The sequence below is a fragment of the Pristiophorus japonicus genome, chromosome 1 (genome assembly GCF_044704955.1).
Source record: "Pristiophorus japonicus isolate sPriJap1 chromosome 1, sPriJap1.hap1, whole genome shotgun sequence".
NCBI lineage: Eukaryota > Metazoa > Chordata > Chondrichthyes > Pristiophoridae > Pristiophorus > Pristiophorus japonicus.
Window position 1 is genome coordinate 522,314,947 of NC_091977.1, and position 12,367 is coordinate 522,327,313.

At 47.4% G+C, this 12,367-nt stretch overlaps 1 protein-coding gene across 4 annotated transcripts in view; it reads right to left on the minus strand.

The window, feature by feature from the left end:
* LOC139277661 (protein spire homolog 1-like) overlaps positions 1-12,367 on the minus strand; it is a 377,805-nt gene that overhangs the window by 53,167 nt on the left and 312,271 nt on the right. For 2 of the 4 annotated variants that reach the window (XM_070896458.1, XM_070896440.1), the window contains exons 10-11: positions 2,353-2,443; positions 699-841 (exon numbers count right to left, since the gene is read on the minus strand). In XM_070896458.1, coding sequence (XP_070752559.1) covers positions 699-841; positions 2,353-2,443 — 234 coding nt within the window. Of the gene's footprint in view, positions 1-698; positions 842-2,352; positions 2,447-12,367 lie in introns of all 4 variants that reach the window. The other 2 variants (XM_070896449.1, XM_070896429.1) reach the window with 1 other exon arrangement.

The window sequence follows — 12,367 nt, forward strand, 5'->3', positions numbered from 1 at the left end:
ACTATATATTGCTCAAAGTAGCCTTCGATGGTACCTGATGATTCCCGGGATGGAGGGACTGACATATCAAGAAAGACTGGATCAACTGGTCTTGTATTCACTGGAGTTCAGAAGAATGAGAGGGGATCTCATAGAAACGTTTAAAATTCTGACGGGTTTAGACAGGTTAGATGCAGGAAGAATGTTCCCAATGTTGGGGAAGTCCAGAACCAGGGGTCTCAGTCTAAGGATAAGGGGTAAGCCATTTAGGACCGAGATGAGGAGAAACTTCTTCACCCAGAGAGTGGTGAACCTGTGGAATTCTCTACCACAGAAAGTTGTTGAGGCCAATTCACTAAATATATTCAAAAAGGAGTTAGATGTAGTCCTTACTACTAGGGGGGATCAAGGGGTATGGCGAGAAAGCAGGAATGGGGTACTGAAGTTGCATGTTCAGCCATGAACTCATTGAATGGTGGTGCAGGCTCAAAGGGCCGAATGGCCTACTCCTGCACCTATTTTCTATGTTTTTATATGTTTCTATGAAGAACGGATCTGGACAGAGAACATTTGATACTAATGCAACACAATGGAAATGCTCCCCAAGGAACTTTCTTCGACGTTTTGATACTGAACTGTGCTCACATTTAGAGACATCTTCGCAAGTGGCGGAGGATCTGCGGGAACCCCACCACAGCTCTCATTCATGTTGCACTTACCAGAGACTTGGAACTCTGTCGCGACGGAGGAAGGAACTGGCGCACGTTGGTTGGAGTTTCCTTCTCGATGGAGTGCCGTCTCTGAGGTGGCTTCCTCCGTTCCGGCTGCGGAGTCGAGGAGATGGGCAGGAACATTGGAGGAGCTGTGGATATAACAGGAACCGTAAACATGGTTACACACCATCCATGATCTAGCACGCCATCTCTGAACCCTTACCCGGGGGCTGAAGTCATGAGTCCTGACCAGAATAATGGGAGCTCAAGTCCTGTCAAAATCTGTCATTTGGTCTCATTTTCCTCAATTGGGCAATGCTCTGATTTCTCGGTCTGATCACTAGATAAGATTTCTTTTTTTATTATTCGATCATGGGATGTGGGTGTCACCGGCAAGACTAGCATTTATTACCCATCCCTAATTGCCCTTGAGAAGGTGGTGGTGAGTCGCCATTTCAGAGGGCAGTTAAGAATCAATCACATTGCTGTGGGACTGGAGTCACATATAGGCCAGACGGGATAAGGACGGCAGATTTCCTTCCCTAAAGGGCATTAGTGAACCAGATGAGTTTTTTACGACAATCATGGTCACTATTACTGATACTAGCTACTTATTCCAGATTTTTATTTAATTTCCAATTGCCATGGTGGGATTTAAACTCATGTCTCCCAATCATTAGCCCAGGCCTTTGGTTTACTAATCCAGTAACATAACCACTATACTACCACACTCCACTGGGGAGGTTCTGCTCCTCGGGTACCGAGGAAATAGATGTTGACCCCTTAGGATCCCTTTCCATGGTTAAAGAGCAAGAAAGATATAAGAAACAAGTACTTTCCTATATTTATCTCTCAACCAACATCACTAAAACAGATTATCTGGTCATTTATCTCACTGTTGTTTGCGGGAGCTTGCTGAGCACAAATTGGCTGCTGCCTTTCCTATATTACAACAGTGACTACACTCCAAAAATACTTCACTGGCTGAAAAGCGCTTTGGGATGCCCTGAGGTCGTGAAAGGCGCTATATAAATGCAAGTTCTTTCTGAGAACAGGCTCGAGGGGCTGAATGGCTTACCCTTGTTCCTATGTTCCTAAAAGGCAAGAATTTTAGTTCTTAAGGTGGAAATCACTGTCGCCAAACAGAAGCGAATTCCTGGCGGTCTCTCCAGGTGAGGGTTTACCAGTTGTTGCCAAGTTCCATTTCTTTCTCCTTACATTTTTGGAAATATTATAGAACTATGTGAGCCTGCTACAGATTGAACCTCCCTTATCTGGAACCCTCGGGACCTGGCCTGTTCTGGATAAGGGATTTTTCCAGACGAGGGGTGGTCACGTTAAATTGGATGGGACCAGATATTGAGCAAGGGGATATCGGGGCTGGCTGGCTTGGGGCTGGGAGTGCGGCAGAGAGATCATGGGGTGGGGTGGGGGGCGATGGATCGCGGGGTCAGGCCAGCGATTGCGGGAGTCTCCAGCGAGGAAGGACTTGAATTTGTTCATGTCGGAGTTCTGCGCATGCGCCACCCGGTGGCCGGGAATGGTTCTGGACGAGGGGTGTTTCTGGATAAGGAAGTTCTGGATAAGGGAGGTTCAACCTGTAATACGCAATCGTCCGCCGTGTCTCACTGCGTGTACCAACAGGTTCCACCGTGCTTACTTTTTTTGCCATTTGGCGTCTCTGGCGAACTGTCCTCCACCTTAAACGTTGATCCGCTGGAGCTGCTCCTCAGCATCTTAATTCTTTCCTCCTGCTAAACACACAACATATCATCACATCAAACACAGAAATAAAAGGGAATCATTGTGCTGCTGGGCATTCCAAACTGCACAGCACTGTTATTGTCAATGAGCTACGGTGCATCAATGGTGGCAGTTCACTCACAGGTTTTACACTGAATTGAGCCCCTCGCATTGAGTTCCTGGTACCCGCTGCCTGCCTCGCGAAAGCAACTGTCTGTAACAACTAAAGTGGCCACCATCATCCTTGACGGAAGGAGCTACTCTCTTTGGGCTTGAGGTAGTGCCAAAATGAGACTCTGAGCAATGGACGATTGGAAACGAAGCATAAGATTGAGGGATACGGTAGCATAGTGGTTATGTTACTGGACTAGTAATCCAGAGGCCTGGACTAATGATCCAGTAGTCGTGCATTCAAATCCCACCACAGCAGCTGGGGAATTTCAATTCAAGTTAGTTACATCAATCTGGAATTAAAAGCTAGTATCGGTAACGGTGATCATGAAACGACTGAATTGGCGTACAAAACCATCTGGTTCAATAAGGCCCTTTAGGGAAGGAAATCTGCCGTCCTTACTCGGTCTGGCCCACATGTGACTCCAGACCCACAGCAATATGGTTGACTCCTAACTGCCCTCCCAAACTGTTACAACAAAGTCAGCACTGTGGGAGGACCTTCACCACACGGACTGCAGCGGTTCAAGAAGGTGGCTCACCACCACCTGCTCAAGGGCAATAAATGCCGGCCTTGCCAGCGATGAACACAACCTGTGAATGAATAAAAGGAAAGGTATTCCTTAAAACCCTGGGCTAGCAAAAAACTATCGAGCTCAGATTTAAAATGATTAATTAAGCTACTAATAAATCTACTGCATTTTTCGGGACAGAGTTCCACCAGCACTGCTCTGGAGTGTCAGCCTAGATCATTGTGCTCAAGTCTCTGGCGTGAAGAACAGTTTTCGAGCTTCTCTCCTGAGTGTCCTGGCTCTGATTTTAAGGTGATTTTCCCAAGTCCTAGGCTCCCCCTCCACCAGCAGGAAAACTCTCTCTCTATCTACCCTATCAATTCCTTTAAAAATCCTAAAATCCTCAATCAAATCACCCCATTTTCCAGGGAATACAAGCCTAATTTATGTAATCCATCCTCATAATCGCAGTATTTCAGGACAATGTTTTTACTGAATCGACCAGCTAGGTTCATTAATGTGACCTGGAGAGGCAGACTGGTTATCAGTTCCAAATACTGCTACAAGCCAATGCCCAGCCAACTGGTAAAAACGTCCTGGCTGGAAAGAAAAACTTGCTTTTATATAGCGTCTTTCACGACCACCGGATGTAAAAATGCACTTTACAGTCAATTAAGTACTTTGTTTGAAATGTGGTCAATGTAGGAAACACAGCCGCCAATTAGCGCACAGCAAGCTCCCACAAACAGCAATGTGATCATCTGTTTTAGTGATGTTGATTGAGGGATAAATATTGGCCAGGGCACTGGAGATAACTCCCCTGCTCTTCTTCGAAATAGTGCCGTGGGATCTTTTACATCCACCTGAGAGAGCAGACGGAGCCTCGCTTTAACATCTCATCCAAAAGACGGCACCTCTGACAGTGCAGTAGCTCAGCACTGCACTGGAGTGTCAGCCGAGATTTTTGTGCTCAAGTCTCTGGAGTGGGACTTAAACCCACTACTTTCGGACACCGAGGGTGCTACCCACTGAGCCATGGCTGGGCAAGCAGCAGGAAAGCTTTCTCTGTACTGGTTAACTGGTCAAACACCAGTAGTAGTCCTGCAAACACTTGGGGAACCCTAAGCTTTGTCTTTTGCCAGCCTATACCTAAACTCTCTAGAGTTATGTAGCTGTAGTGTGTCTGTAAGGGGATGGGGGGGGGGAGGGGGCGCGGTGGGAAGCGGCAGAGTAAGCATTTCGCATCAGACAAACAGAAGCTTAATCTTTGCAGATTTCTCAGTATCTTGGTTTGGAGACTGTTGTACATGGCAATGGCTTACCACCTGTTGACAAAACGAAATTGCCATCGTAAAGTGTGGGCCTTCTGTAAACTCCTTACTCTACAGTATGAAACCACACGAGGCACATTCTGGGGACAAGGTCACTCTGTGACCATAACTCTTTATTCACAGGACTCCAAAGACGATGACCCTGCGTGGGACCTCCCTTTTTATACCTGTGTGATCGGGTAAGGAGTGTCTCCCACAAGTGGTCTAGGTTGAGTGTATACAGTAATACAGTGGTGTTACATTGTGGTTACATACATGACACCTTCAGTAATACCACAATACCTCTCCATAAATGGAAGCTGGAAGACACTTCTGAGTAGCCTTTTTTAGTGACTTTCTTCCCTCTCAGGTGGACGTAAAAGATCCCAAGGCACTATTTCGAAGAAAAGCAGGGGCGTTATCCCCGGTGTCCTGGTCAATATTTATCCCTCAATCAATATAACAAAAAAACAGATTATCTGGTCATTATCACATTGCTCTTTGTGGGTGCTTGCTGTGCACAAATTGGCTGCCACGTTTTCTACATTACAACAGTGACCACATCCAAAAAGTACTTCATTGGCTGTAAAGCGCTTTGGGACATCCTGAGGTCGTGCAAGGCGCTATATAAATGCAAGTCTTTTTTTTCTATTCTCTCCATCTGTTATGCTCAGTTTAAAGAACCTTATTGTAAAGTGATGTGTTGCCAGAGTGTTCATTCTGCTTGTTTCACAATGTCTGGGTTTGAGTTCCACAAGAACAACCATTCCTTAAAATTAAAATGGGTCCATAGATAGCCATGTCCACAGTAAGACCCCCGTGATGACCCCGACCTACGAGAGACCATCAGCGGCAGATCGGGGCCATAAAAGGAGCGGCGAGTGGCGGCCTGGGAGCAGCGTGACGGCGTACCACGGCAAGGTACAGCGCGAGCTGGTGCAGGAGGGCGACGGCAGCGAAGCGTGACATCATCAAGGTCCAGGTCGGTGATTGGAGCGTGGGCAGGTACAGCAGGAGCGGCAAGGTCGGGGCGAAGGAGCGGCGAGAGTTTGTAGAGGGCTATGATCGGGGCCCAGGAGCAGCATGAGTTCGGGACCAGAAGAGACAAGGGCCCAGGGGCAGCACGGGCCAGCCCACACGGCAATATGTGTGCCCACTAGGTCCATGCAGCAGAGCTGGTCTCCAGTCGTCTTGGTTAATCCTTGCTACTGGACCAAGACCTAGCTCTGTCAAGCCCGTGTGGTGGCTGGTGTGCAAAAAATCCACACACAGGCATCTTCCACCCATCAATATGTAGTTCGGGATCCGGAATATTAGGTCCTTCATTGAAACACCTGTGCACTCATCCCTTTTTGGCGTGGAAGCAAGTCATCCTCGTTTCGAGGAACTGCCTATGATGAAGACCTCTGTGCAGACGATAGATAGATTTTTGCTGGCTCCAGGGTCCCACATTGATCAGGTATCCACGAACCAATCTGATAAGTTGAAAAATGATCAGTCTATAGGCAAAAGCAAAGATGCTGGAATCTGAAATAAAAACAGAAAACGCTGGAAATCTCAGCAGGTCAGGCAACATCTGTGGAGAGAGAAAAAGAGTTAACGTTTCGGGTCGACAGAACTGATGAATGTTTGAAATGAACAGATTCTTAAGAGGCACTGAAAGGAAGGTCTGTGATCGGGTGGAAGACAGGAGAGATTTGAGAGACAAAAGGGATGATGGAACGACTTGAGATGGTAATGGCAGAAGTAAAAAAAAGATTAGTCTAGATAGGGTATGAATGGCGGAATAATTACCAACTGCCGTGGGAAAAATGAGAGAAAATACTTATGATCGGGGGTTAAAAAAAGGAGGCAGGGGAGCCAAATATGGGCAGAGGTTATGGTCTGAAATTGTTGAACTCGATGTTGTAAAGTGTCTAAACGAAAGATGAGGTGCTGTTCCTCGACCAAACTTGCCTCAGTAACTGAACTACGGCGGAGCCCAGTACATGAGAGCAAGAGACAAGGCTGAATAATTTCCAAACGTTTTCAGGCCATTAGCGCCAAGGTCTCCTCCCGATGTCCCCACCAAACAGATGTCAGTATGCAGTGAGTTAAGTTCACTCCATATGACACAAAGAAGAACATCCCGAACAAAACATTGAAGGTGACCGGTTCCCCTCTGCCACTAGACTGAGTATCCACCGACTCCACCACCGTTGTACTGTGGCTTAAATAGGTACCATCTACAGGAGACACTGCTGCAATTCGTCACGCTTATTCCAACAGCACCTCTTAGCCCCACAATCCTTACCACTGAGAAAGACAACAGGGAGATTGAAACATCTAAGATTCTGAGGGGGCTTGACAGGGGCGATGCAGAGAGGATGTTTCCCCTCGTGGGGGGAATAGTTACAGAATAAGGGATCGCCCATTTAAAATGGAGATGAGGAGGAATTTCATCTCTCAGAGGGTCGTGAATCTGTGGAATTCTCTGCCCCAGAGAACTGTTGAGGTTCATTGAATATATCTAAGGTGGAGGTGGACAGATTTTTGAATGATAAGGGAGTCAAGGGTTATGGGGAGCAAGCAGGGAAGTGGAGTTGAGGCCAAGATCAGATCAGCCATGATCTTATTGAATGGCGGAACAGGCTCGAAGGGACGTATGGCCTACTCCTGCTCCTATTTCTTATACTCTTATCTACCTGCTCCTTCGTCATCACTGGGTCGAAACCCTGGACACCTGGAGAAACTACTGAACACCATCAAGAGCTGGTCATCAACACAAAGACTGCAGACTGCTCAAGAAGACCCATTACCACCTTCGCAGAGAGAGTAAGGATGGGCAATAAATGCGGCCTGACCAGCATCACCCACATCCTGATAATCAATAATAAAAAAGGCATTGCAAACCCTAGGTCGATCCAAGACTTCAAATACTTGTGAAAGTCCTTCTATCTGTCTCGCACTCTACGAACAAGCGCTTGTTTGTTAAGTAATCCCAGCTTCGCCGTAGCCTACAAACTCTCTCCCTGTGTCGCAACCTTCCTTGTACTTCTTCATTTTATTTATATAATTATGGTCAGTGCATTTCTGAACTTTCCTTTCCTATTCCTTTAAAGTTATAAAAAGACAGTCCTTATATGGGTTTCCACCCTTGACATCTGTCGCTACCGGGCTGAAACCAAATCCCACTGCACTGTCTCCATTTCATTTTCTTTAGGACCTCAAAATTGAGATTCCTTACTTCCCTCAGTTTTTTCCCTTTTTTTTATTCATTCACGGGATGTGGGCATCGCTGGTAAGGACCAGCATTTATTGCCCATCCCTAATTGCCCTTGAGAAGGTGGTGGTGAGCCGCTGCCTTGAACCGTTGCAGTCCGTGTGGTGAAGGTGCTCCCACAGTGCTGTTAGGGAGGGAGTTCCAGGATTTTGACCCAGTGACGATGAAGGAACGGCGATATATTTCCAAGTCAGGATGGAGTGTGACTTGGAGGGGAATGTGGAGGTGGTGGTGTTCCCATGCGCCTGCTGCCCTTGTCCTTGTAGGTGGTGGAGGCGGGCTTGGGAGGTGTTGCCGAAGAAGCCTCAGTGAGTTGCTGCTTTGCATCTTGTAGATGGTACACACTGCAGCCACGGAGCGGATGGTGGAGTGAATGTTGAAGGTGGTGGATGCAGTGCCAAACCAGCGGGTTGCTTTGTCCTGGATGGTGTTGAGCTTCGAATGTTGTTGGAGCTGCACTCATCCAGGCAAGGGGACAGTATTCCATCACATTCCTGACTTGTGCCTTGTAGATGGTGGAAAGGCTTTGGGGAGTCGGGAGGTGAGACACTCTTCGCAGAATACCCAGCCTCTGGCTCACTCTTGTTGCCACATTATTTATGTGGCTGGTCCAGTTACATTTCTGGTCAATGATGACCCCCAGGATGCTGACCTTCAGATTTTAAAACTCGAACTTAACATCCTTGAATCACTACTTCCTGATTTACCTTGCCTTCATTGCGAGAGGGATGGAGTACAAAAGCAGGGAGGTCCTGCTGCAACTGTACAGGGTATTGGTGAGGCCGCACCTGGAGTACTGCATGCAGTTTTGGTCACCTTACTTAAGGAAGGATATACTGGCTTTGGAGGGGGTACAGAGGCGATTCACTAGGCTGATTCCGGAGATGAGAGGGTTACCTTATGATGATAGATTGAGTAGACTGGGTCTTTACTCGTTGGAGTTCAGAAGGATGAGGGGTGATCTTATAGAAACATTTAAAATAATAAAAGGGATAGACAAGATAGAGGCAGAGAGGTTGTTTCCACTGGTCGGGGAGACTAGAACTAGGGGGCACAGCCTCAAAATACGGGGGAGCCAATTTAAAACCGAGTTGAGAAGGAATTTCTTCTCTCAGAGGGTTGTGAATCTGTGGAATTCTCTGCCCAAGGAAGCAGTTGAGGCTAGCTTATTGAATGTATTCAAGTCACAGATAGATAGATTTTTAACCAATAAGGGAATTAAGGGTTACGGGAACGGGCGGGTAAGTGGAGCTGAGTCCACGGCCAGATCAGCCATGATCTTGTTGACTGGCGGAGCAGGCTCGAGGGGCTAGATGGCCTACTCCTGTTCCTAATTCTTATGTTCTTATGTTAACTCTTTTCAATCTTTGTTGTGTTCTGTACAATGGGTCTTGGCCCTTCATCATGCTCCTCAATGATAAAAAAAAGGGTTACATAGAAACATAGAAAATAGGTGCAGGAGTTAGGTTATCAATTTTATTATTTCACAGCTTGGCCGCTAGGTGGCACATCCGACTAAAGGGGAAAAAAAGATTCACTTAATTGCTAAAATGCGGTCTACTGCAGAAATCAAATGTAAAATGCTGGAAGCACACATCAGACTATCAGCATCTGCAAAGACAAAAGATAGGTTCACATTTTGGGTACAGACTCATTGATGAGAAGGGCGCAGAGCAGTGGGATTATTGTTTGTTTGCTTTATGTCAGCTGCGGCTCAGTGGGCAGCACTCTCCCATCTCTTAGTCAGAAGGTTGTGGGTTCAAGTCCCACTCCAGGGAGTTGAGCACAAAAATCTAAGCTGATACTTCAGTACAGTGTAGTACTGAGGGAGTGCTGTGCTGTCAGAGATACCCTTTTTTGGATGAGACGTTAAATCGAGGCCCTGTCTGCTCTCTCAGGTGGATCTAAAAGATCCCATGGCACTATTTCAAAGAAGAGCAGGGGAGTTATCCCCGGTGTCCTGGCCAATATTTATCCCTCAACCAATAGCACTAAACCAGATTATCTGGTCATAACCACACTGCTGTTTGTGGGATCTTGCTGTGTGCAAATTGGCTGCTACATTACAACAGTGACTACACTTCAAAAGTACTTTTGTTGACTGTAAAATATTTTAACACCACAAGAATCCCTCACCAGCTTTCTCCACTATCTCTCTCTCCTTTTTCACTTTCAATCTCTTCTGCGCATGTGCAGATGACCCCTAACCTCCTGAAACGTGGGAAAAGACCGTTGCTATGAATGCCGGCCTTGCACGACTTAAAAAACCGCTAACGCCCATTTCACATCGCTACGGCTAACGGCCAAATTATAAAGTGGAAACTAGCGGGTTTGAAAATGAGTGAGATTCCGGCGATCACAAAAACCAATATACAGAAAACGTTATCTGGAAATATCGCCCACTTTTGCAGACTAATGCATAGTCTCGCCCTTTGGGTCATCCTGAGGTGGTGAAAGACGGTATATAATTGCAAGTCTTAATTTTGACATTAATCCTCACCACCCAAATACAGGCTGTATTTGACTGACTGACGTGTTTAAGCGTGCGTGACATCAAGAAGCTCGCTCCGTCACCTACTTCATGAGGCCTCGGGACCTCGCTCATCTGCTCACACTGCTCTCACTGTAGCTGCGAAGAGGATCACCGCACACAACTTTTAAGGCTCATATCAGGCAGTCACAGGTGATCTCCGGAATATCAGCCAGGCAGCAGTGCGGGCAGGCGGGCATTCAGCGGGTCAGATGGTGAAATCAACGTATTGGCATCACATCGAGGTAGCAACGAGGGCCATCCAATGTCATCATCAACATAGGCAGTCCCTCGAAATCAAGGAAGACTTGCTGCCACTCTGAAAGTGAGTTCTCAGGTGACTGAGCAGTCCAATACGGGAATTACAGTCTCTGTCACAGGTGTTGATGGAAAGGGTGGGTGGGGAGTCTGCCTGCGCTTGCTTTCTGCATGCTCTCGGCGACGAGACTCGAGGTGCTCAGCGCCCTCATGGATGCTCTTCGTCCACTTAGGGCGGTCTTTAGCCAGGGACTCCCAGGTGTCAGTAGGGAAATTGCATTTTATCAGGGAGGCTTTGAGGGTGTCCTTGAAACGTTTCTTCTGCCCACCTGGGGCTCGCTTGCCGTGTAGGAGTTCCGAGTAGAGCGCTTGCTTTGGGAGTCTTGTGTCGGGCATGCGGACAATGTGGCCTGCCCAATGGAGCTGGTCGAGTGTGGTCAGTGCTTCAATGCTGGGGATGTTGGGCTGATCAAGGATGCTAATGTTGGTGCGTCTGTCCTCCCAGGGGATTTACAGGATCTTGCGGAGACATCATTGGTGGTATTTCTCCAACGATTTCACGAGGTTGCTGGCTTACCCATACTGCATGGTGCAATTAATGGCACCAACATTGCTTTGCGGGATCTCGCTGAAATCCCCTTCAACAGGAAAGGTTTCCACTTCCTCACTGTCAGCTGTGGCTCAGTGGATACACTCGTCTCGGACTCAGAAGGTTGTGGGTTCAAGTCCCACTCCAGAGACTTGAGCACAAAAATCTAGGCTGACACTCCAGTGCAGTGCTGAGGGAGTGCTGCACTATCGGAGGTGCCGTCTTTCAGATGTGACGTTAAACCCAGGCTCTGTCTGCTCTCTCAGGTGGACGTAAAAGATCCCACGGCACTATTTTGAAGAAGAGCAGGGGAGATATCTCCAGTGTCCCTCAATCAACATAACAAAATGTAATGTATATAATGACTCGAAAGACTTGTTACTGTAAGCTCACTCAGGTGCAAATCTGGTTCAATTTTATTCGCGCCCAAAGTGCGCACAAGACATGGTACTCGCTCTTATATACCAGGGCCCGCGTACAGCCCGATGACCTCCGACAGTGGCGCCCCCCTGGTGTCTAGTGACCCCAATATCAATACATAACACAAAAACAGATTATCTGGTCATGATCACATTGCTGTTTATAGGAGCTTGCTGTGCGCAAATTGCTGCCGCGTTTCCCACATGACAACAGTGACTACACTCTCCAAAACGTACTTCCTTGGCTGTAAAGCGCTTTGAGACATCCGGTGGTCATGAAAGGCGCTATATAAATGTAATTCTTTCTTTCTTTTTCAATGTACACACTGTGTATGACAATGTGCAGAGGATCCTACATATCAACGGCAGTTATGTTTCAAGTTATCACGATGGCATCATCCTCCACAACTCATCCCTCTCTGACCTCTGCAGGGAAGAAAATCGCATCAATGGATGGCGTCTGGGTGGCCAAACCCACCCCCTGCCTCACGGATGGCTGCACTGAGTGGCTCAAGTAGCAGGAGAGGTTCGCCACAATGAAGCAATGCCTCGACCAGATTGGTCATGGAGAGAGCCATCCCAAAGGCACACTTTCAGAGCCTCAATTTGATGAAGGACCCCGCTCGTCCAAGTGCCGCCCAAAGGTCCGCCGATGGCCGCCAAGGTCCTGACATTACTTTGGACGGGGTTTTTGTTATGTATCGACAGGGGTTTAGACAGGTTAGATGCAGGAAGAATGTTCCCAATGTTGGGGAAGTCCAGAACCAGGGGTCACAGTCTAAGGATAAGGGGTAAGCCATTTAGGACCGAGATGAGGAGAAACTTCTTCACCCAGAGAGTGGTGAACCTGTGGAATTCTCTACCACAGAAAGTTGTTGAGG